Source organism: Paramisgurnus dabryanus, chromosome 24, assembly GCF_030506205.2.
Source record: "Paramisgurnus dabryanus chromosome 24, PD_genome_1.1, whole genome shotgun sequence".
In the NCBI taxonomy this organism is placed as follows: domain Eukaryota; kingdom Metazoa; phylum Chordata; class Actinopteri; order Cypriniformes; family Cobitidae; genus Paramisgurnus; species Paramisgurnus dabryanus.
Genome location: NC_133360.1, coordinates 10,871,367 through 10,896,381, shown reverse-complemented (window position 1 = coordinate 10,896,381; position 25,015 = coordinate 10,871,367). Strand labels below are relative to the sequence as shown.

At 36.3% G+C, this 25,015-nt stretch overlaps 2 protein-coding genes and 1 long non-coding RNA gene across 4 annotated transcripts; 2 read left to right on the top strand and 1 right to left on the bottom strand.

The window, feature by feature from the left end:
- Positions 1 to 14,070: 14,070 nt before the first annotated feature.
- On the bottom strand, positions 14,071 to 15,910 carry fam32a (family with sequence similarity 32 member A). The gene is made up of 4 exons (XM_065244865.1): positions 15,756 to 15,910; positions 15,418 to 15,556; positions 14,827 to 14,880; positions 14,071 to 14,510 (listed from the first exon to the last, which is right to left on the bottom strand). Exons 1-4 carry the CDS (start codon positions 15,821 to 15,823, stop codon positions 14,442 to 14,444), a joined length of 330 nt encoding a protein of 109 aa, XP_065100937.1. The 5' UTR covers positions 15,824 to 15,910; the 3' UTR covers positions 14,071 to 14,441.
- A 195-nt stretch (positions 15,911 to 16,105) lies between these two features.
- On the top strand, positions 16,106 to 17,395 carry mrpl54 (mitochondrial ribosomal protein L54). The gene is made up of 3 exons (XM_065244852.1): positions 16,106 to 16,270; positions 16,694 to 16,850; positions 16,936 to 17,395. The coding sequence occupies exons 1-3, from the start codon at positions 16,171 to 16,173 to the stop codon at positions 17,066 to 17,068; spliced, it is 390 nt and encodes a 129-aa protein (XP_065100924.1). The 5' UTR covers positions 16,106 to 16,170; the 3' UTR covers positions 17,069 to 17,395.
- A 2,966-nt stretch (positions 17,396 to 20,361) lies between these two features.
- On the top strand, positions 20,362 to 24,762 carry LOC135727113 (uncharacterized). 2 transcript variants are annotated; one of them, XR_010525161.1, is made up of 3 exons: positions 20,362 to 20,857; positions 21,420 to 21,479; positions 24,059 to 24,762. It is a non-coding gene; the product is annotated as an uncharacterized lncRNA (long non-coding RNA). The 2 variants fall into 2 exon arrangements; XR_010525166.2 differs by lacking the exon at positions 20,362 to 20,857 and adding an exon at positions 20,864 to 21,017.
- Positions 24,763 to 25,015: the final 253 nt, after the last annotated feature.

Sequence of the window (25,015 nt, the reverse complement as noted above, 5' to 3'; positions counted from 1 at the left end):
CACACACACTTTTTACAATTGATATTTAAGACATTCATCTGCTGTAAACCTATTAATGCGGCAATTAACTGTCTCATCCTAATACCTTCATTACCTCAGAGTATCAGACAAGGCGTTTACCAAAAGCCGTGTCTCTCTTGTGAACAAACACACTATCTGTGCAATGTGCCATACAGCCGCACTGACCACAAGCACATGGCATACCGAAGTGAAGCACTCAGATTAGATAACTGCACAATACTCGGGGGAAACGTCTGCTTGACAAAGTTCCTCTCAAACATTTATAATACTAGTAACAGATAGGCAAACACTGGATCCTGATATAGGGGATTTCTTCAGTGGTCCTACGCTGGGAGTTCTTTGGGAAGTTCAAAATGTCAATTGCTAATACAGCTACTTTTTCAGGAATAGTTCACCCAAAAATGAAAGATTCTCATTATATACTAGTACTTACCCTAGTTGTTTTGTTTGTACAATGACAATTAAGTAATATTCTATTCTTCTCTTATCTATTCTATTCCTGTTCTATTTCTATTCTATTTCATTCTATACTATATATTACGTTCTATATCTGTTATACATTATATATCTGTTCTTTATTTATTCTATTCTATATCTGTTCTATATTCTGTTCAATTCCATTCTATATTTATTCTACACTCACCTAAAGGATTATTAGGAACACCATACTAATACTGTGTTTGACCCCCCATATTGATATGATACCATCTTGCAGTTGATGGAGATTTGTGGGATGCACATCCAGGGCAAGAAGCTCCCGTTCCACCACATCCTAAAGATGTGATGAAATGATTCGAGCTTTGTGACATGGTGCATTATCCTGCTGGAAGTAGCCATCAGAGGATGAGTACATGGTGATCATAAAGAGATGGACATGGTCAGAAACAATGTTCAGGTAGGCTGTGGCATTTAAATGATGCCTAATTAGCACTAAGGGGCCTAAAGTGTGCCCAGAAAACATCCCCCACACCATTACACCACCACCAGCAGCCTGCACAGTGGTAACAAGGCATGATGAATCCATGTTCTCATTCTATTTACGGCAAATTCTGACTCTACCATCTGAATGTCTCAACAGAAATCAAGACTCCTCAAACTAGGCTTAATTTTCCAGTCTTCAACTGTCCAATTTTGGTGAGCTCATGCAAATTGTAGCCTTTTTTTCTTAGTGGAGATGAGTGGTACCCGGTGGGGTCTTTTGCTGTTGTAGCCCATCCGCCTCAAGGTTGTGCGTGTTGTGGCTTCACAAATGCTTTGCTGCATACCTCAGTTGTAACGAGTGGTTATTTCAATCAAAGTTGCTCTTTTATCAGCTTGAATCAGTCGGCCCATTCTCCTCTGACCTCTAGCATCAACAAGGCATTTTTGCCCACAGGACTGCCGCATACTGGATGTTTTTCTCTTTTCACACCATTCTTTGTAAACCCTAGAAATGGTTGTGCGTGAAAGTCCCAGTAACTGAGCAGATTGTGAAATACTCAGAGATTGTCTTGACCAGGACCACACCCCTAAATGCATTGAAGCAACTGCCATGTGATTGGTTGATTAGATAATTGCAATAATGAGAAATTGAACAGGTGTTCCTTATAATCCTTTATGTGAGTGTATATTATATTATATATATGTTCTATATTTATTCTATTCTATATCTAATTTATTCTATATCTATTCTATTCTATATCTGTTCTATATATATATATATATTATATGTTCTATTCTATTCACAGAATGGACCAGGTGAATTCACACAGAACATGTGTAAAGATGAATTGAGATCAAGGCATCATTGTCACAAACTCGCCCAGCATGTGGTCAGCACTGTCCCATTCATTGTGTGCTCCAGACAGTAGCTTTAAACCACTTCCTTCACCACATTCCAACACTCTCGTACCAAAACATGACACAGTGCAGAGGTGACATCAACTGAATACAGGCCGCTGACCTCAGATCTTGAAATAGCCGTTCATAGCTTGCTGGAGGAAAGCCTTAGTAGGAGGTTTCCCCCATACGCTGTATGGTTTTTTGCTGTTGGAGACTCTTATTTTTTATACAATTATTATTTTTTTATCACTTACTTATTTTTAGCATGTTATCGCTTTGTTTTTTTATGTTGTATTATTTAAGTTACCTCGAGTTCATTCAGAGGAAAGACGCAAGAGACAAAATATTGCAAACATTACCAAGGGCCAATGCATTCAATTCTGCATTTCAAATTCGCCGTCACATAATGGTCAATACCACCAATTGTGATCAAAGTCTTAAACTACAATTACTTTACAGACATCGCATGTCGTAACATACAACTTGCCGAAAAATTATCATAAATGACAGAATAAAAATCGCACACTGTACCCGCAGATTTGCAAGTATTTTTCAAGATCTAAGTTGTTTTGGGTCGTTAAACGGTGTTCAAGTGCTAGCCAAACTGAGTTTGCCCATGAAGAAAAATATTTTCTTTGGGAGGAAATATGTGTGTTATGCATAATCCACAGATCATCTCAGGGATAGTTTCTTTGTTATGTATTAGATCTTGGCAACCCCTGCATTGACTAACTAATGCTTTTGAGCACAATGTGGATTGTAGACACAGTTGAAAGAGAAACCGGGGAGAATCAGAACATTATTTTGGATCCAGAACGTATGTAAATAAGATATTAGCATGTACAGCACCTCATCAATGCCCAGAGCAACGATATATCAACTGGGGATCGTGCCAAAATGAAACAAGGCCCAGCTGGAGCTCAGCACAGGCTATCAATCACAATTAAAAACTAAAATTATGAGATACTGAGGTCTGAATCTCTGAACTTTAAATATTCAATTTTGCTATAGTATATAATAGGTATGCACCGATACTGGTATTCGATCACCGATAGTTTTGCTTTTTACTCGTTTCAAATTATTCTCAAGAAATAATTTACTTAAATCTCTAAAAATACTAAAAAACATGATCTTCTCATAAGGACCTGCTAAATGAAGCAACAGCTGTGTTGAGTTTTAGTCTTTAAGTCTGAGCCAAATCTTTATCTACATTGGGATCTGGAGAGCATTGGTGGAGGTGAACCTGACGTCCGGCCCATGCTCAAACAATAGGCCGTGTGCACATGTTTACTGTTGAATTTGTCACAGAGAGACCAAACCAGCTGTTAGAGGAGACCATATGGTTACACTATATCAAGTGTGCTTTATAACAATAACAATGAAAGGTTGCATTTAGGTTTTTATTGGCGCTGTAGTGTGGAGGATTAAGTGTAGAGTGGGGAAAACTGTTTGTTTTGAGAAAATTAAGGACAAACCACAGATAACTCATTCATGTCTTTGCTATTGCTGGTATGTTGTGAAATGAGTTATGATACTGTATGTTGTGGAAATAGTGGTATGTTGTGAAATGAGGGGACAAAGTCCACCTTTTTATTTAGCCTAATGAAGAAATCGAGCGGGTAAAACAAAAACCTGGTTACCATAGTACCACATGATCGTTCCTCTGAATGAAACGTAGATTTTTATTATTTACATATATATATATATATATATATACACTCACCTAAAGGATTATTAGGAACACCTGTTCAATTTCTCATTAATGCAACCAATCACATGGCAGTTGCTTCAAAGCATTTAGGGGTGTGGTCCTGGTCAAGACAATCTCCTGAACTCCAAACTGAATGTCAGAATGGGAAAGATAGGTGATTTAAGTAATTTTGAGCGTGGCATGGTTATGTGATGCCAGACGGGCCAGTCTGAGTATTTCACAATCTGCTCTGTTACTGGGATTTTCATGCACAACCATTTCTAGGGTTAACAAAGAATGGTGTGAAAACATCCAGTATGCGGCAGTCCTGTGGGCGAAAATGCCTTGTTGATGCTAGAGGTCAGAGGAGAATGAAACGACTGATTCAAGATGATAGAAGAGCAACTTTGACTGAAATAACCACTCTTTACAACCGAGGTATGCTGCAAAGCATTTGTGAAGCCACAACACGCACAACCTTGAGGCGGATGGGCTACAACAGCAAAAGACCCCACCGGGTACCACTCATCTCCACTACAAATAGGAAAAAGAGGCTACAATTTGCACGAGCTCATTAAAATTGGACAGTTGAAGACTGGAAAAATGTTGCCTGGTCTGATGAGTCTCGATTTCTGTTGAGACATTCAGATGGTAGAGTCAGAATTAAGTATAAACAGAATGAGAACATGGATCCATCATACCTTGTTACCACTGTGCAGGCTGGTGGTGGTGGTGTAATGGTGTGGGGATGTTTTCTTGGCACACTTTAGGCCCCTTAGTGCCAATTGGGCATCGTTTAAATGCCACGGCCTACCTGAGCATTGTTTCTGAACATGTCCATCTCTTTATGACCACCATGTACCCATCCTCTGATGGCTACTTCCAGTAGGATAATGCACCATGTCACAAAGCTCAAATCATTTCAAATTGGTTTCTTGAACATGACGATGAGTTCACTGTACTAAACAGTACCCCCACAGTCACCAGATATCAACCCAATAGAGCATCTTTGGGATGTGGTGGAACGGGAGCTTCGTGCCCTGGATGTGCATCCCACAAATCTCCATCAACTGCAAGATGCTATCCTATCAATATGGGCCAACATTTCTAAAGAATGCTTTCAGCATCTTGTTGAATCAATGCCACGTAGAATTAAGGCAGTTCTGAAGGCGAAAGTGGGTCAAACATAGTATTAGTATGGTGTTCCTAATAATCCTTTGGTGAGTGTATATCATATTGTATTATTTTCAGTTTGTTATAATACCAGTCAATATTTCTTTATATATTTTATTTTTTGCACCTCTTTTAATGTATACTACAGTATGTACTAAAGTTCATAAATTCACTCTAGTTAATGCTACAGAGTTCATGTGCCAAACAAACATTGTTACTACATTTTTACTATAACAAAACCATAATTGTCTTAAAGGGGACATATCATGAAAATCAGACTTTGTCTATGTTTAAGTGCTATAACCCAGTGCTTCTATCAACCTAGAAAATGTGAAAAAGATCAACCCAGTAACTTAGTTTTGGTAAACCATTCTCTGCAAACATGTGAAAAATAGGTCATTGAAATTTGGCTCCCCTGATGATGTCAGAAGGTGATAATACCACCCTTTAATCTGCACTATCCAACCACAGCACTGCCATTTAGTGCAGAGATCAGCTCATTTGCATTTAATGACACCCAAAAACGGCACATTTTTGCTCACACCTGGCAATTTTAACATGCTATACTTAATTATCTATATGGTATTTTAAGCTAAAACTTCACATAGGTACTCTGTGGACACCAAAGATTTATTTGACATTTAAAAAGGTCTTGTGAATTGTTCCCTTTAAGAATTTAACACATTTTACCACATTTACAAATGTTAGCTTTTTATATTCATAAACTGGTCATTTAAATAATTAAAATTGCATAAGCTGGTTTAAGGTGGCACTAGCTGGTCTTTCCAGCAGCTGGTGAGTCAGCTGGACCAGCTTAAGAAGTAACCAAAACACCAAGCTGGGAGACCAGCTAAAACCAGCTGACCAGCTTATGCTAGATTTTTCAGCAGGGTCGTTTCTAATAAGATCATTTTAACCTGAGCATTTCTCTTTGTATGCGTCTAGACAATGGGTCTAAATTGCTGTTTCCTCTTTCCCAAAGGATCTTCTGAAATGACTGTCTGCAGAGCTATCAAAACAAACTGGTTTCCTGAAGGGGTTGCGAGACGAGAACATTTAAAAGGGTTAAACAGGATGGTTAGTGTTTAGGGGGCCTGTTGCTGTAAATTGATAGTTAGAGTTTAGCAGCCTTAACTAGATGGTTTGTAATTTGGCCCGGTACCACAACCCCCCAACCCAGTACAAAGCTATACAGTTTGATGAGTCCAATATACTTGCAAGTATTTCGTAACATCTTGCCTACATATCATAAAATCCCAGGCCCAAATATAACATCCCAAATCCAAGTCATTTTTCTAATTAATGCAAACAACATGGAAAAAGAAATCCAATAAAATTTGGAAGACTGTGACAGCACCAAAATACGACAACATCAACAAAGTGCAGCTGGCTAGAGTATTATATCTTTTAAGTACCCCAAGGTGGAGCTTGGATACGGTTAAAGTCACTTGGCAAATCTGCGTGCAACATGTGGCAGCTGTCCTCATTTTCATTGAATTTGTGCCGAGACAAAATTAAAAACAATCTGTTGTTTGATTTTGCATGTTAAACATGCAATAAAACCGCTAATGCTTTGACAACAGCTTGTCAAGTTAGCCATCAGTACATTCAGTTTAATGCATTCCGCTCGTGCCTGTCGAAGTAAAATAAATCTTCAGCGTTCGGCTCGCATGTGCGCATTATGACATCACATAATTTCATACTTTAAGCAATGGCAGCTATGTTGAAATGTAGAACAGTAACGTAAACAGTCAGGGTTCTAATCGTGTGCTTTAAATCCCACCGGGTAGCGCAATGTTCGTCATCAAGCGACCCTGAGCTGTAAAGTTCAAAACTGTTGGCAGACGGCTACAGCTAGGCCTCCGTCTGTGCGAGCGGGATCTTAATATTACGCCCTTATTTCCCCTGAGCTCGGTGCGCTTTCTCTCTATTGTTTTCATCACTAAGTTGTTATTGGAAGAGATTGTATCGACTTCTTGAGGGTTTTTTGCATCCGGGTTCATTTGGACTGTTTCGATACGAACCTGACCCCAAGCTACATGTCACGGGGTTAGCGACAAGTCCGGTTATAAATGATGTCCATAATTCACCAGGACTTCCCACTCTGGTTGCTTAAATCAAGTTTTATCAAGGTTGAACACTGACAGGAATTCCATCGGGATTAGTTTATCGGCGAAAAAATGAGCATGGGGAAACTTTAAGTTGTCAGCAGTCTAGTGTGCCGTTCAACAGCATACTTTTTTAATAGTAGTACGAATAGTAGTTTATAGTCATTCCAACTATAATTGAAATATGCGTAGTATGCATTTACACTTTCATTACGTTATCTTACAAATCAAACAAAGTTATTCTTAAAACACTGAAATTGGGGTGACATTGTGGTTCTTGCTGTTTTTCAGTCCCTATAATTCAAGCTTCGAGGTTCGAGCCTCGACTGGATCAGTTACCCCGAGTACTCTGGTTTCTTCCCACAGTCTTAAAATATGCAATTGAAGATGCCAAATTGTCCTTTATGTATAGATCAAATGTGTGTATAGATTAACCATAGATTTAGCCATAGATGCTGGAGTGGTGTTAAAATAAATAAATAAACAAACAAAACACCGAAATTACATTGCATGCGGACTCTGTCGGTTGACTGTTCCCTTCTCTGAGGGCTTTATAGATAAACCTGTTTCTCATTGAAACCCATATCTCACTAACAGCACTTTCATTATGTCTGTGGGTTGGAGCTCTGTGTTTAGCTCCTGTGGCTCGTGCAGCAGCATGCTCATGATTAGAGACCAGGCTGTGGTGCATCTTGGGTGATGAGTTTTGTGGGCTCACCACCAGAGGTTAAGATTAATCCTCGAATATCAGGGCCGGGGACAGCACAAGTGTGCCCCTAACCCAAATGGAAACATCTAAGAAAATCACAGCGATGCCATAGAAGAACCATTTTTGGTTCCTCAAAGAACCATTCAGTCAAACGTTTTTAGAAAAAAAACATACAATTTTATAATCTTAAGTACCTTTTTTGGAAACATAAAGGTTTTTCAGATGTTTTTTATGGAAGTATTCAAACAAAAATGGTTCTTTTGTGACATAACAGCAAATTTCACTACACTCACCTAAAGGATTATTAGGAACACCATATTAATACTGTGTTTGACCCCCTTTCGTCTTCAGAACTGCGCTAATTCTACGTTGCATTGATTCAACAAGGTGCTGAAAGCATTCTTTAGAAATACTGGCTCATATTGATGGGACAGCATCTTGCAGTTGTTGGAGATTTGTGGGATACACATCCAAGGCACGAAGCTCCCGTTCCACCACATCGCAAAGATGCTGTATTGACTGTGGGGGCCATTTTAGTACAGTGAACTCATTGTCATGTTCAAGAAACCAATTTGAAATGATTCAAGTGTTGTGACACGGTGCATCATCCTCCTGGAGGTAGCCATCAGAGGATGAGTACATGGATGGACATGTTCAGAAACAATGCTCAGGTAGGCCGTGGCATTTAAACAATGCCTAACTGGCACTCAGGGGCTTAAAGTGTGCCAAGAAAACATCCCCCACACCATTACACCATCACCACCAGCCAGCACAGTGGTAACAAGTCATGATGGATCCATGTTCTCATTCTGTTTACACTTAATTCTGACTCTACCATCTGAATGTCTCAACAGAAATTGAGACTCATCAGACCAGGCAACATTTTTCCAGTCTTCCACTGTCCGATTTTGGTGAGCTCGTGCAAATTGTAGCCTCTTTTTCCTATTTGTCGTGGAGATGAGTGGTACCTGGTGGGGTCTTCTGCTGTTCAATGTTCTGTGTGTTGTGGCTTCACAAATGCTTTGCTGCATACCTCGGTTGTAACGAGTGGTTATTTCAGTCAAAGTTGTTCTTCTATTAGCTTGAATCAGTCGGCCCATTCTGCTCTGACCTCTAGCATCAACAAGGCATTTTCGCCCACAGGACAGCCGCATACTGGATGCTTTTCCCTTTTTACATCATTCTTTGTAAACCCTAGAAATGGTTGTGTGTACAAATTCCAATAACTGAGCAGATTGTGAAATACTCAGACTGGCCCATCTGGCACCAACAACCATGCCATGCTCAAATTTGCTTAAATCACCTATTTTTCCCATTTTGACATTCAGTTTGGAGTTCAGGAGATTGTCTTGACCAGGACCACACCCCTAAATGCATTGAAGCAACTGCCAAGTGATTGGTTGATTAGATAATTACATTAATGAGAAATTAAACAGGTGTTCCTAATAATCCTTTAGGTGAGTGTAATGTGTTTCATTAAAAACTCAATGGTTCTTAAAGGGATAGTTCACCCAAAAATGAAAATGCTGTCATCATTTACTTATCCTCACATTGTCCTAAGCCTGTATGAGTTTATTTATGCCATTGAACAAAAAAAGAAAATACTCTAGTCATTGATGGCTAGCACACAATTGTACCCATTGACTTCCATAGTATTATTTTTCTTACTATGGAAGTCAATAGCTACTGTTAAAGGAGTAGTCCACTTTAAAGATGGGGTCCCTTTACTTTTTATATTATGAAAACAAATACTATGGTAAGTCAATGGGCCCCATCTTTAAAGTGGACTACTCCTTTAACTTCATGTTATTTATCAAAATATCTCATTCTGTTTTCAAAAGAATAAAGAAACTCATGACAACGTGAGTAAATGATAAATTAATAAAATAAAATTGGGTGAACTATCCCTTTAAGGGACACTGGAGAAAAACTAAAGCTGAAAGATTAGAAAAGGGAATTTCCATTACAACATTATGATCTCCATGTGACACCTAGAGGTTTTTTTTATGGTGATGTGCCGATTGCATCATTTGGTAATAACTGAAAGAATCACATCCCTCTCAAACTGCCTTTAAATCTTTTTTTATTTAATTGAATTGTAAAACACAATGGGAAAGTTTCTCGGACAGGGTTTAGATTAATTCAGGACTAGGTCTTAGTTATATTGAAATAGTTTTTACAAACATACCTTACGTTTGAAAGATTTGGTAACAACGCAATGCTAACAGGAGTTAACTTACAGGCTGTGATTCCAAAGCGGGAGGAATTATGATAATGTCGGTTTTGTCCACGTCAAAGGGTCAGGAAGTAAACTGTTGCCTACAATCCGTGTGTTTGTTGTAGTCCAAAAAAGAGATTTGCGTTGGAGACGATAACTCGCGTCATCGTTTACTTTTGGGTTTATACCTTTTGCATATGATTTACATGTACTGATACACACTTACACACCAAAAGAAATGTAAAATCGTGAATCGGACCATAGGAGTTCTTTAAGATATGTCAGTGCAAGACGTTCTTAAATTAAGACAGCTCAAACATGCATTTTAGTCTGGGACTATAAGCCCGGTCCATGGAACGGTCCCAAATAGTTTCAGCCAAAAAGCCACCCATGTTTTAAATCCTAAAGATAACTACAGAGATTTACACAGACATAGCGAATGAACATTCTGATGTCAGTTTTTAGATAACATCAATACAGCACGTTCTCATTAGAACCACATGTTAACATGATCCAGCGTCACCGACCCGCCCTGATCACCATGGCAACAATAATTTATTACTAGGTTATAATAACTGTGCATTGTCTGGGGAATTGTAAATATTGTCTCAAAGGGAAATTAAGGCCGACTGTCAAGAAAGTACACAGATCATTGCAAATATAAAACAGCCACACATGTGCTTGCAGGCTGCTTTAGGCTCTTTCTTGAATAACTATATTTCTATAATGAATCCTAACAATAGCTAATTGTTTGGTTACATGCTGAGCTGTTTCAAAATCTCTAATTTAAACCTAAAATATTTTCAGTGTTTATATTGAAGCGTGTAGAGGAAGAGGCACATATTATGCTTCGCGTCGGGTCCTGATCACACTGTCGGGGCTTATTTCCCGATAACTACCGGCTGCCTCTACATTATCCCGCTTATTACACGGCTACTTGTCACATAAGAAATAAAAACGGACATGAATATGAATTTGAAACATTTTATTGGCATATTTGTTTTAAATTAACATTTTTATCCTTCCGCGAAACTTTGCTCAGATGCATAAAATGATCGTAATACCTTATTAAGATCCTCTGCTTCATACTTGTCTGTCTCCATTTTTTTCTCTTTAACCAGTCTTTGAGAAGTTTTAATGCCCATCCTGTATTTTTTTGTGTGTTGGCTTCGTAGCTGTCATGCTCTATTTTGTCAAGTTCAGTCTCAGTAAGCTGTCTGTGTCTTGCCGTGGTTGTCCAGTGTTTGTCACAAGATGGCGCCAAACAAACAGTAATCTTTATTGATCTTTATAGGCGCGGAGCGATTTTACTCGTACAAGTAGTACCGATTATGCGTTATTACTTTGGAGCGGTTATTATTTGAAAAGAACGAACCTGCAAATGTCTCAACTGACCAATCAGAAACAAGCATTCCAGAGAGCCGTGTAATAAGTTAGGATAACACATTATGGGGCAGTTTCAAGACATATCTTAACATATATCAGTGCCATTGTTTTGTGTCAAGATACGCATCAGTATTGTTTTTTGTAATGTGTGTTTGTAAAAACAACTTAAATGGGTCAGTTAGAATGTGTTGAAGCATCGAAAATACATTTTGGTCCAAAAATAAAAAAATTACGACTTTATTCAGCATTGTCTTCTCTTCCGGTTTTGTTTTCCAGCGAAGCGCATGTGCGAGACTAAAGTCACGTGACTGCAGTGACGCGGCTGACGTGTTATCTGGTGCGCCCCAGTTTTATTTGTGTGTGTGTGCGCCTGAGCTTCGTTTACAGTCTGAGGGAGATGCATGCTGTAAGTTTGAAAAAAAACTTCACAAACATGTCTAAGGAAATCACGTCATCCACTTTAGTCTCGCGCATGCACTTCACAACAGATGCGGAAGAGAAGACAATGCTGAAAAGTCGTATTTTTTGTTATTTTTGGACCAAAATGTATTTTCGATGCTTCAACACATTCTAACTGACCCACTGATGTCACATGGTCAACTTTGATGATGTTTTTATTACCTTTCTGGACATGGACAGTATACCGTACATAAGAGTTTCAATGAAGGGTCAACAAGCTCTCGGACTAAATGTAAAACATCTTAAACTGTCTTACGTAGATGAACGGTGGTCTTACGAGTTTGAAACGACACGAGGGTGGGTGAACTATCCCTTTAAGGTGCACAGCTGTACTTTTTTAAAGGGTACAGCCCCAGTGACAGCTGGGGACTTTTTTCCTACAGCATATTAAGAAATTCTGAATTGTATGTGTACTTGACATTTCTTAAATTAAACATTTCACTTTGTTTCGCTGAAATTTGTGGAAATAACTATACTGCATCAGAAAACTGCAAAATGAAAGTATTTTTGAATGGCACCAGTGATCTGTTCATACCCATCTCGTGTTCTTTAACATATTATTAGCAGCTAAACAATTGCAAAATAACTAAGTAAATATTCCCATTACCTACGTGATTGATGTTTTGGACACATTGCGTTGATCTACGATTATACCCCTGTGGCACAGCTTTGATACATTTGACTTTATGAGTGTGTAATTTAACAATGTGATTATGTGGTTTCGTCTGTTTCATGTTTGTTCATCTCGTATGTGCGCAGAGAACCGGCACACGCACACGAGCTCTAAAGTGGCCTGACCCTTGTAATTACGCCATTTGACGGGTGTGCTTAAAGCTGGTAGAGGATTCTTATGACAAGAGGTTTCATTGGCTTCGAGACCACAAGGGGTACAATTTCAAAGCAGATACGTATCAGAGTAAATTCTGGGCTATGTTTAGAATATATACTAGCAGAATTTAGCATTTCTGTGGTGTATATAGTATGTATATTTTCCTTACGTGCATACAATAGTATGGGCAGTTTATTACAGGGCACTCTGCACTATAACCCACAATGCAATGCACTCAACTTGAACTTTTGTTTTGAGTGTTACGCATATAATCAATAGTAGTGATGATAAACAAAGGCTGTTATTTGGATTTTTTATCGGCTGATACATATTTTCAATCGGACAGTATTACTTAAATTTGTTGTTTGTAATGAAAAGGTGTCACTCAATGTAAAGGCAAAGTCTGACAGAAAGTAAAATGACCAATCATTATTCACTTTTTAACATAACGTTATGTTGTGTCACACACACACACTAGTTCAACACACTTATTCAAACAATACCTTTAAATGTCAAATCCACATTAATTATGTTTTGTAAATATGCTTTAAGTGCTTTAAAAGGGTATGTTTATAAATGTTATGCATAACAAATGTTTATTTAGTTATTTACTGAAATAACATTTGTGTTATATCAACCCCGCAGCTTTCTTATAATCGATATTGGCGAAAAATAAAATAAAAAACAATATTAGCCGACCACTAATAAATAAACTCAAATTTGTACATAAACGGGAAGTCCATTTTTTATTTTCATTACTTTAACACACTTAATGGGAATGTCAAGTGTAGAAGAGATTAAATGGTATTGAATTTTACATTCTCAAGGTTAATAACTTTTAATAAATAAATGCATTGATGACATTAACGTTTACATTTCTTAAGTCTTATAAAATGAGTAAAGCCCGTTCTGCCACTTGGGGCCTTTTGTTCAAAAGTAATCTGACAGGATACCACTTTTTTGGAATACGAGTACTTGCATTTCAGTACTTGCCGATACCGAGTACTTGATAAAAAACATGATTTAAATTTACAGGTAACAGCTTTAGTCATATAATTTAACAAAAAACAAGGGACTAGTTTTCCAGTTTGTTGTAAACTCTGCCTCTTTGGACAACACGAGGCATTAACCCTTTACACACCGCTCAAACATAGACATTTCTCAGACCGTGGTATCGATCCCTGGTATCGGGGCACTTTTAACGAGTACTTTAGAAAATGTGGTATCAAGGCCGATACCAGTATCGGTGCATCCCTAGTTTAAAATAAAAAAATTGATTCAGAATTTAGATATGATCACAAAATAATCCAATCTAGGTTTTGATCTGGATCAAATCGTCAGTTTGTGTTGTTTTTATCTAGTACTAGGCCTAGTCAACCCTGTGATGTATGATCCCATTTAGAACCGTTGTAATCTAGATTTGGTCATCTGTAAGCGTGTATCTGTGTACCAGTTTTGCTTTGAAAACCACAGAAGTAGAATGATTACCTGATCCTTACAGCAAAACATGGACCACTCTTATTTAGCATGAAAGCAATTGATGGCATGATAAAGAATAACAGCGCCTCCTGCTGATACTGAGCTATATTGCAACACTGATATCTTTAAAAAAAAGCATCTCTCTCTTCAAGACCCCGGAAGGAAGGAAATCTAGAGTAACATTGTCTGCTTTGTACAACAGAGCTACATCTTTATTTAGACGACGCTAGGCAAAATACATTGGTACAAAGCCAAATATGACTAAAGCTCCATTCTCTTCTGAAAGAATGCTGGGATGTTAAAGGAAAAAAAATGCACATTTAGATACCAAGGGTATGTCTCAAGAAATCAATCCCTAAAGAAACGCTAAATAATCTGAATCCACAAATACTGCTCGACACAGGCAAAACGTCAAAAATGTTACAAATAAAAAAATAAGAGTATATACAGTAACATCATAACCAGTCAAATGTTGTTTAATGTACCATTATAACAAATAATGTTACTCTGCTAGTAACCAGTTGAAAATAAAACCAAAGATATTCAGTTTATTTAGTCCAGCTGACTTTGGGTATGTCATAATGTTCCGTCAATGCATCCAGGTGTCTGTTAAAATCCTGCAATGGGACAAAAGTAAAAAAATCTATTAGAAATACACAATTGGGGCGGTTTCCCAGACAGGGCTTATGCTAGTCCCAGCCTAAAATGAATGCTTGAGCTGCCTTAGTTTAAACAAAAAACAAAAACAAAACAAAAAACAAGATGCACACCTGTATTGTTTTTGTAAGGTTTGATTGTAAAAAAAAAAAAACCTACTTAGTGTCCTAATATAACTAACGCCTGGTGCTGGATAAATCTAAACCCTGCCTGGGAAACTGCCTCAAAAAGTTACTTGCAATACAAATACATAAACATAAACAGTTACATGTATACCTCAACTCTTCTCTTGTGTGTCTTGGAGGCCTTCTTTAAAATCCGCTCCATTTGCTAGTAAAAAAACAATGTCAAAAATAAAAAAACATTAAACTTATATCTTATTCAGGTGTTTTAAAGGGATAGTTCACCCAAAAAAAATGAAAATTCTGTCATCATTTACTCACTCTCATGTTGTTACAAACCTGTGTTTATTTCTTTGTTCTGATGAACATTAAAGAAGATATTTTGAGTAATGTTTGTAACCAAACCATTCGTGAGCACCATTCACTTCTACTCTTTATTCCTACTATGGAAGTGAATGGGGCTCACAAATGGTTTGGTTACAAACGTTCCTTAAAATAGCTTCCTTCGTCTTCATCAAAACAAAGAAATTTATACAGGTTTGTAACAACATGAAAGTGAGTAAATGATGACAGAATTTTCATTTTTGGGTAAACTATCACTTTAATGACGTTAAATGCATAATAAATAAATGGCAAATGGATTACACATTGATTATAGTTATTTATTTAAATAGGATGTATATCGTCCATTAAACAATAGCAAACTATAAACGTTTATACTGCTCAAATATAAAACAATAAGTACCCTTCTCTCCTGTATTTTGTCAAACGCCATTTGAGCTGGTGTCCTTTTATCAACATAACCTTTCTTTGTTCCTTCTTCATTTTGACTGCTCACCACCTGCTGCTCTAAATTTTTCCTTTCCTTATCCTTCTTCTTTTTCCTATAAAAACAAACATTTATAAATAAAAATGTGCGTTATTGTAAACAAAAAAACTTTCATTACATAACACAACAGACCTAGCATAACAGCTAACGCTAGCGTTTCGTTAATCGTAAATACTGACAACATTTCAGCAACAAATACGGCTAAAATATAATTTGTTATGTCTAGAAAAGTGTCTTAATATACTAACACATACTTTTTACTTGCCAACTGGACTCCTTTCAATTTTAAAGCACTTTTCTGGGTAGCTTCGTATTCCGACATGCTAGCTACTAGCTTTTCAGTCTGACAGTGGCCGTCCAAATGCAATGCAACGTCTTTATAGATTGTAGAGTATTACCGCCATCTAGTGGTTAGGAGTGCATACGTCATTATTTCAAAATATTAACAGTTATAAAGTTAACATTTATTTTTAGTTAATCGTAAATTGTTGCAATATGCTAATGGCTTGTGAATGTAATGCTAAGTCAAATAAACCAGGCTTGACGGATGCAGCCTTCCGTTTTAGAACGCCTCTAGTTGTGTGCGCATGCGCGTTGCTGCCTCACCCGGAAGTACGTCTCACATGTACGTATGATAGACAAGCATGGTGGAAGATCACAGAAGGCACAATGGCCCTACATAACGTACTGCATTCATTCAAGAGGTTAAACTTGATTTGTTTTAATGAGCGTTGTGTGATTCAGTCCCGTGGTTATGCTAAGAAAGTAGGTAAGGTTTGACGTGTTTTATTACGCAATATTGTCTGTTTTGGTTGATGTCAACATTACCCTGCAATTTCTGACCTTGGATGTCAATGTATGATGTTATTTGCCCCAATAAATGTTGTATTCATTGTGTTATATAAAGTATAGAGTGTATAACTTTAGTTAATAAATAGCACGAATAGAAATATTTTATAACATAGAGTTTAGGTTAACATTTGCATGAACGTATACAGGAAATTGAATATTTTAGGTGTTGTGATTGGTTACTGTTTAACGTCACTCTACTTTTCATAATATTATTAAATATCAATAAAATATTTACCAAAACATCAAAAATGTCATCACATAAACAAAAGTGCATGATTGTGATTTCGTTTTTAAAGGAAAACTAATGCAAAACTAATTTGATATTTTTGTGCAATGAAAGCAACCAAAGGGAAAGGTAAAGGAATGGTAAAAGAGGCTATTAAGGGCCCAGAAGTCTGTAAGGACCCAGCCAGACTGTGCACACATGCAATCGGAGTCAACATCTTCAAACAGGGCGAAGACCCTCCTCTTAAACCCAAGGAGGAATATCCAGAGTGGTATGAATTTGTGCTTTTTTAATGCATATTATCTGAGTAAATTGATTGAAAATAATTTTTAACCCAAGTTGTGACACACCTCCAGGTTGTTTCAGCTGGATCTTGGTCCACCCAAAAAACTCAACGAACTGGATCCGGACAGTTGGGAATACACTAAGCTTTTAAGAAAGGAGCATATTTGGAGACATAACAAACTGCATAAAGGCAAAAAGATGTAAAGGGTTTAAAACATGAATCTTTTTGAACCAGGCGCTCAGCGGACATTACGTGGGGAATGGGTCAAAAAGTGTTTGTCAGCCGACTCAACGAATACACAAGAGACTACATCAGAGATGTCCAGCCAGTTTAGAAAAGCATTGATGAAACATGTTTTTTTATTTCCATCGGTGTACCTGATGATCAAGTGGTTGTGTAATTTTGCTACTGTGTTCTTTGTTAACTTAAAAGTAAAGTTGCATCATATTGTTTAGTACTATTCATTTAATTGTGCATATTTGTCATGGTCACATGCAGAAATAAAATTCTTATGCAATTATCAATTAGCATGCTCAGAATGTATTTGTGCAATGTCTTGGGATAAGATGTGGTATTAGCAAATGCAATTGAATTAACATTAGTAATACAGAACAATTCAATAGATCTCCTTTTGTGCACAAGTCAATGTGAGTTGTAGAGATGCATAATATATGACAAAATATGTTCAAAAGTATTTCCTAGTTTAAGACCCCCATAGATCTATAGATGATATGTAAGATTTAAAGATGCCATAAAATGACAAACTACTCCCCTATAGATCTTAAGTTATATTCTATACATCTGTTGTACATGGGATGCATATAATATATCTTTAGATCTATAGGGGAGTTGTTTATGACTTATTTTATGGAATCTCGAAATCCCATTAATTTGTACGTAATTCATGCATTCATTGCATACTGCTACATTTAAGACGCTTCCCTATAGACCCATAGATGTATACGTCTCTTGTGCATAAGTAAAATGTGATATGTAATGTATATTAGACTTCCCCATAGATCTATAGATAAGATGTGAGATTTAGAGATGCCATAAAATGTGACATAACCCCCCCCCCCCCCCCCATAGATCTAAAGATATATTCTATACATCTCTTGTGCATGCATAAAATGTAAAGATGGCATAAATATGACATAAACAAAGGCAACAGTATTACTTCATTTAAGACACTCCCCTATATGTCTCCTGTGCATGAGTAAAGTACTGTATATATGGCATAAATATGACAAATCAATTTTAAAGTATTACTTAAAGATTCCGCTATAGATATATAGATGAGATGTAATATGCCATAAAATATGACATAAACCACCCCCTATGGATCTAAAGATATATTCTATACATCTTTTGTGCATTAGTAAAATGTAATATTTAAAGATGGCATAAATATGACATAAACAAAGGCAACAGTATTACTACATTTAAGACACTCCCCTATAGATCCATAGATATATACGTCTCTTGTGCATGAGTAAAGTACTGTGTATATATGGAATAAATATGACAAATCAATTCAAACATATTACTTAAAGACTCCTTCATAGATATATAGATGAGATGTGAGATTTAGAGTTGCTAAAAAAAATTATAACATAAACCACCGCCTATAGATCTAAAGATATATTCTATACAATTCTTGTGCATGAGTAAAATGTGATATGTACAGTATATGACATAAATATCCATTTAAAAGTATTACTTTAAGACTCCCCCATAGATATATAGATGAGACGTGAGATGCCATAAAATATGACATAAACCTTATGGATCTAAAGATTTATTCTATACATCTTTTGTGCATGAGTAAAATGTGATATGGACTGTATATACTGTATATGACATAAATATCAATTTAAAAGTATTACTTAAAAACTACCCCATATATCTATCTGCTCTTATGCATGAATTAAATGTAAGATTTAGAGATTTCTCAAAATGTCATAAACCACTTCCCTATAGATCTAAAGATATATATATCTTGTGCATGAGTTAAATGTATTATGTAAAGATGGCATAAATATGACATAAACAAAGGCAGCAGTATTACTAAGACCCTCCCCTATAGATCCATAGAAATATATTTTACATAGATATATTGTACTTGTACATGGGTAAAGTACTGTATAACGTTATATATATACGGCATAAATGTGACAAATCAATTCAAACGTATTACTTAAAGACTCCCCCATAGATCTATAGATGAGATGTGAGATTTAGAGTTGCCATAAAATATGACATAAACCACCCACTATAGATCTAAAAATATATTCTATACATCGCTTGTGCATGAGTAAAATGTGACATGTACTGTATATATATATATATATATATATATATATATATATATATATATATATATATATATATATATGTGTATATATACCCAGGTAAAAAAGTAGTATACTTTAGTGTATTAGAAATATGATTGAAGTACATGAAGTATAAAACAAGTATGCTTCTACTTGTTGTACTTAATTTAAAGAGTATTTAATATGTACTTTTTAAAAGTATACTTCCAAAAAGATGTAATTAAGTTCAACTTAACAGTCCAAAAAATAAGTATACTAATTTACCAGTAATTCAATTATTTTTAAAATGTACTTTTGGAAAGTATACTTCAAAAAAGATGTAATTAAGTTCAACTTAAGAGTCAAAAAAATAAGTATACTAATTTACCAGTAATTCAATTATCTTTTAAGTGTACTTTTTGAAAGTATACTTCAAAAAAGATGTAATTAAGTTCAACTTAAGAGTCCAAAAATAAGTATACTAATTTACCAGAAATTCAATTATCTTTTAATTGTACTTTTTGAAAGTATACTTCAAAAAAAGATGTAATTAAGTTCAACTTAAGAGTCCAGAAAAATAAGTATACTAATTTACCAGTAATTAATTTATTTTTTAAATGTACTTTTTGAAAGTGTACTTTGTTGTCAATGTATTTTAAATTGTATAGAAGTTTATTTTTTTTAAGTGTATTAAATTTGACATACTTAGAGTGACAATTCAATATACTTATGGGAAGTATATTTTTTGGAAATTAATTGTTAATTTACTTTTTTAAAGTGTACTATGATCTCACTTCATTAGAAGTGTGACTTCTGTACACTTTATACGGTACACTCTAAAATAAGTGTATTTTTAGTTGCATATCAGAGTACTTTCATAAAATACGTTAGAATAATAAAATGTATACACTGCATCAAAAGAGCTGTATCCGGACAAATACGGATGGGAAATCCCTGCTAAACTTTAGGTTTGCCAGATAAATGAGGCAGAGTGCTTGGAAACGTACTCAGAAGTAAACTCGTGAAACATCCAGAAACCTTGTGTATAGGAACTGGTGGAAGTTTCCAGGAATCCTCAAAGCTGGATGTGAGGAGTGCTGGTTGTGAGGTGTGAAGGGTTAATGACAGAGGTGCTCTCTCTGTTTTCAAAGCTGGGTGGGAGGTTCGAGGCAGCACACATAACATAAAAACTGGATAAAAACATTATATATCTACAAGTGCGTTTACTAAATACATGTATTATTATGCTAATGTGATTTAATTGATAAAGTTTTTTTTATTTAAGAAAATCTGAGCATCACTGAAAATAACTGTCAACATGTTTGTCAACTAAACATGTTTTGTAAACGTTATACATTTTATAAAAATATTTTATATTTTTATTATTGATAAAGTATAAAGAACAAATCCGTGTGAAAACGCAGATTATAAAAAGTACATAAGGTGCAAGCAGAGGATCCAAAATAATGAAGAAAAAAAAAACATTTGAAACATCCAATGCATCTTGGAACTCGTAGTCAAATTTACATCTGCAGCATGTGAACGCCAGGGCAAAAGACTTCAATTCCCAGAATGCACCTGCACCCACCCATTCATTCCCACCAATCAGGATCAACGGCATTATTCAAACCGCTACTGAGTGACTCGGTTTTCGTTTTCATGCTAAACAGTACGGCTGAGGTAAGTTTGACTTTCATTCCTCTACATCGCGCAGATCTGTTCCGTATTTGTTCCTATTTTGTTCTTCACTGTGATTATTTTTGTCTTTATGCGAGAAGTGTTTTAATTTAAAGCACACACAGGAAACATCACTGTGACGGTACACAGTAACTTAACGTTAGTAAGTTCAACATGCGGTTTTTCAGTGAGCAAAGTTACATGCAAAATGCCTGATAAACGAATCAATTCGATGTTTAAAACTTAAATAAAACTGCAAGATTACTTGTGTTGGAGATGTTCAGCTAACTGTAGCAAATGGCTCTTTCTGCTATTTTAAACGATATAGACGATCTCTTGTTGTTTAAAAGCTCATTGCTGTAGTTCTGATAGATGCTGCTTATTTTGCAAGCCTGTTTTAATAGCTTTATTCTGTTTAGTAACCAACTTAAGCAGGCTTCACGTTAAGTTTAAGATAAACTAACGTTAGATGCTGTTGTAAAGAAGCTTGGAGTCAAAATATATTTTAAAGTTGTATGATTGCCTTCTTTTTTAATATGATGTCTATCCATGTTTGTGTTTACAGAGGTCATGTACCATGTGGTCGACCTTGCTGATGCTGAAGAGGTTTCTGTGTTAAAATGATGTAAGTTTAATCATTAATCTTGTTTTAATTCATGCCCATGTCATTCTGGCTACCAGTCAAATATCGCATACAATTAAAAATACTATTAATCACCTATAAAACCTTAAATGGCCCAGCACCTTCGTATCTTAGAGAATTAATATCAGAATACAATCCAACACGTACACTGCGGTCGCAAAATTCTGGTCTCTTAATTATTCCTAGAATATCAAAAGTGTCTAAGCTCTGAAATGATTTGCCAACTGATGTCTGTGAATCAGACACAGTCAATCACTTTAAATCTAAAGGGACACTTCACCCATTTGTATTAAAGGAATAGTCTACTCATTTTCAATATTAAAATATGTTATTACCTTAACTAAGAATTGTTGATACATCCCTCTATCATCTGTGTAAGCGCTGGAGCGCGCTGCGACACTTCGATAGCATTTAGCTTAGCCCCATTCATTTAACTCTTTCCCCGCCATTGACGAGATTTCTCGTCAATTAAGAGAAAACACTTGCCCGCCAATGACGAGATATTCCGTCTTTCCGCAATACCGCTATTATCCACCAGGTGGCGCCCTTCCGCAACTTTTTAAAACCGGAAGTATTGCCCTATGCCAAGCTGCTGCATGTCCGTGTCTGTTTTAAAGATCGCTCTGAATGGGATCTCTATGAAAAGTCCGTCATAAAAATGGAATTATCATTGCTTTATGCTCAAAATATGGTGTTTTTGCAAAAACCTACCCATATTCAAAAGCTGATTGCAAAAGAACCACTAAAGGTAGGATGAAACGGTTTTTTTTGTTTGAAAGCAGAGGGTCTGTTCTTTCATTTGGTATATTGTATGTTTATATATTTAAAGAAGAACATTTTCTGGAAGGCATTAAACTTTGGTGAAAATCATGAAAAACGCTGGCGCTGGCTGGCAACTTTTTTTTAAAAACGCTGGCGGTGAAAGAGTTAATGGTACCATTTAGAGATAAAGTTAGAAGTGACCAAACACATCAACGTTTTTCCTATTTAAGACAAGTAGTTATACGAGCAAGTTTGGTGGTACAAAATAAAACGTAGCGCTTTTCTAAGCAGATTTAAAAGAGGAACTATATTGTATGGCGGAACAGCACTTTTGTGAGTACTTCGACTCGGCGCAGTAACACCCTCCCTCTCCCATTATGAGAGGAAGAAGGGGAGCGGATTTTTCAGGCGAGTTGAAGTACTCCCAAAAGTGCTATTATGCCATAAAATATAGTTCCTCTTTTAAATCCGCCTAGAAAAGCGCTACGTTTTATTTTGTACCACCAAAATAACTACTCATCTTAAATAGGAAAAACGTTGATGTGTCTGGTCACTTCTAACTTTATCTCTGAGTGGTACCATTGAATGAATGGGGCTAAGCTAAATGCTATCGAAGCGTCGCAGCGCACGCACACAGATGATAGAGGGATGTATCAACAATTCTTAGTTAAGATAATAACATATTTTAATATTGAAAATGAGTAGACTATTCCTTTAAGCCTAGTATCTTTAGAACCCCAGTCATGTTTTTGAATGTTCGTGCATCATTTCCTGAGACAGGAGAAATACAGATTTCAGTGTTGCACTTTCTTCTTTCAATGATGTAAAAATCATCATTTTGCATCATTGAAAGAAGGAAGTCCAATATCTTTGTTGAGGGGGTGAGACTACAAACACCCCTTTTTCAGTCAAATAGGCACCAAATTCGAAATGTATGTTACATTTCCACTACAAATATGAGACACTTTCAATAAAGATTAATGTTCCATTAAAGCAGTGGTTCTCAATCTTGTTCCTGGGGACCCACTGCTCTGCACATTTTGTATGTCTCTCTAACCTGACACACTTTGCTTAGTTCATGGAGCTCTCATCTAATGAGCTGATGATTAGAGTCAGGTGTGTTAGATAAGGAATACATACAAAATGTGCAGAGCAGGGGGTCCCCAGGAACAGGATTGAGAACCACTGCATTAAAGGATAATTCTGCCATTTAACACTTTGAGTCTCATTTCCAAGAGAAGTCAATGGAACTTTACAAAATGCCAAATAAAACACGACAGAAACTGTATTTTGCTACACTACTTGTTTTTAATCATCAACGAAAACCACAAACCACTCGGTTTTAAAAATGAACGTTAAGTGTTGTTTTAATGACATGCTTGTGCATGGCCCTTGACCTCCATTCTGAAGCAGTCAAGAGACGCTTCTAAACAAGTCAAAAAGTCAAGACATGACCCATTGTCAAAATTTCAGTGACCAACACTGTAGTTCATCCAAAACAAACCAGAAATGAGACTCAAAGTGTTTAATACCGGAATTATTCTTTAAGAATTTTTTCTTTACCAAAGCATTCACATATTTTGACTAGTATATTATACTTATCTCGCAAAAGTTAGCTTGTACAGAACAAAGCATTCACATAACTTGTCTAGGTAATTTACTAATGCCGCAATAGCTAGCCTGTCTGGAACCGAGCATATATTAAAACACAACACTGTGTAACACTTGCATTACATGTGAATGGCCCCTACACTAATAGGATTTTGTTTCTCTCTCCCTGTCTCGTCCTCAAACCCGAGGACATTGAGACAAACGGACCAGTTCCGGCTGCCGTGGAGGTCAACACACCACTGATCTACTGGCTGCCCTTCAACGTGATGCCCAGCCGATGCCTGACTACCGACGGAACCCGCTAAATCTCCTTATCCGTTTACATCCCATATATATATGTGTATATCTTTTCCTCCTAGGACTTTTTGTTCCTCCCTGAGGTTTTTCTCCTAGGGGTTTTTCAACCTCGGGGAGTCAACCAACATTGGCTTAACTTAGCACCCTCTTTTATACGAGACATTATTAATTTGCTCGCTTGTAAAGTTTATTCATAGCCGCTGTATTTTGCTACTTATATTGTCTGTTGATTTTTCTATGTTTCCCCTGCTTCTTTTAATGTAAAGCTGCTTTGAAACAACTACAAATTGTGAAAAGCGCTATATAAATAAAATTGAAATGTCTCTTTCCTGTTTTACAGATGCAGTGAGGGAGTGATTTCCCAACATCGAGGTGGCAGAGATCCGGGACCTTCTACGGAGGAAGTGCAACAATGCCAGTTACAAGGCCTCCAGTAGTTCAAATCAGAGCTAGATGTGCATATAGTACAAGTTGTTCGCAATTGTTCTCTTCCCGGCATTTCAAAGAAAGTCGACTGTTTAAGGTTCCCATTTTGCCAATATCTGTTTTGTGTGTTACTTTTGTGTCAATAATAAAGATCCTTTTTTGAAATGCAGTTTGTAATCTGTTTGTGTGCATTTGAACTGAATTTTTATATAATACACTTGTAGTGTAATTGCAATATTCATGCTTAAGTATAACAAAATGGGGATAAAAGTACAAATTAAATATACTTAAAATATAAAAATACACTATAATAATATTGCACTGAAAGTACGTCTTTATGATATTTAGGTTGTAATTGAACTTCACTTTAAAAACATTATTATTGTCATAGTGGGACACTTTAAAAGCACTAAAAATAGTTA

Bases quoted from the DNA above. Each gene is read 5' to 3' on its own strand.
- fam32a (XM_065244865.1), bottom strand. From the start codon at position 15,823: ATGTCGGAATACGAAGCTACCCAGAAAAGTGCTTTAAAATTGAAAGGA. The intron at 15,557-15,755 runs GTATGTGTTAGT...TTGTTTTTATAG, and splicing joins GTCCAGTTGGCAAGTAAAAA to GAAAAAGAAGAAGGATAAGG. The intron at 14,511-14,826 runs GTATACATGTAA...GTCCCATTGCAG, and splicing joins CACACAAGAGAAGAGTTGAG to GATTTTAACAGACACCTGGA.
- mrpl54 (XM_065244852.1), top strand. From the start codon at position 16,171: ATGGCCCTACATAACGTACTGCATTCATTCAAGAGGTTAAACTTGATT. The intron at 16,271-16,693 runs GTAAGGTTTGAC...GTGCAATGAAAG, and splicing joins TGGTTATGCTAAGAAAGTAG to CAACCAAAGGGAAAGGTAAA. The intron at 16,851-16,935 runs GTATGAATTTGT...ACACACCTCCAG, and splicing joins AAGGAGGAATATCCAGAGTG to GTTGTTTCAGCTGGATCTTG.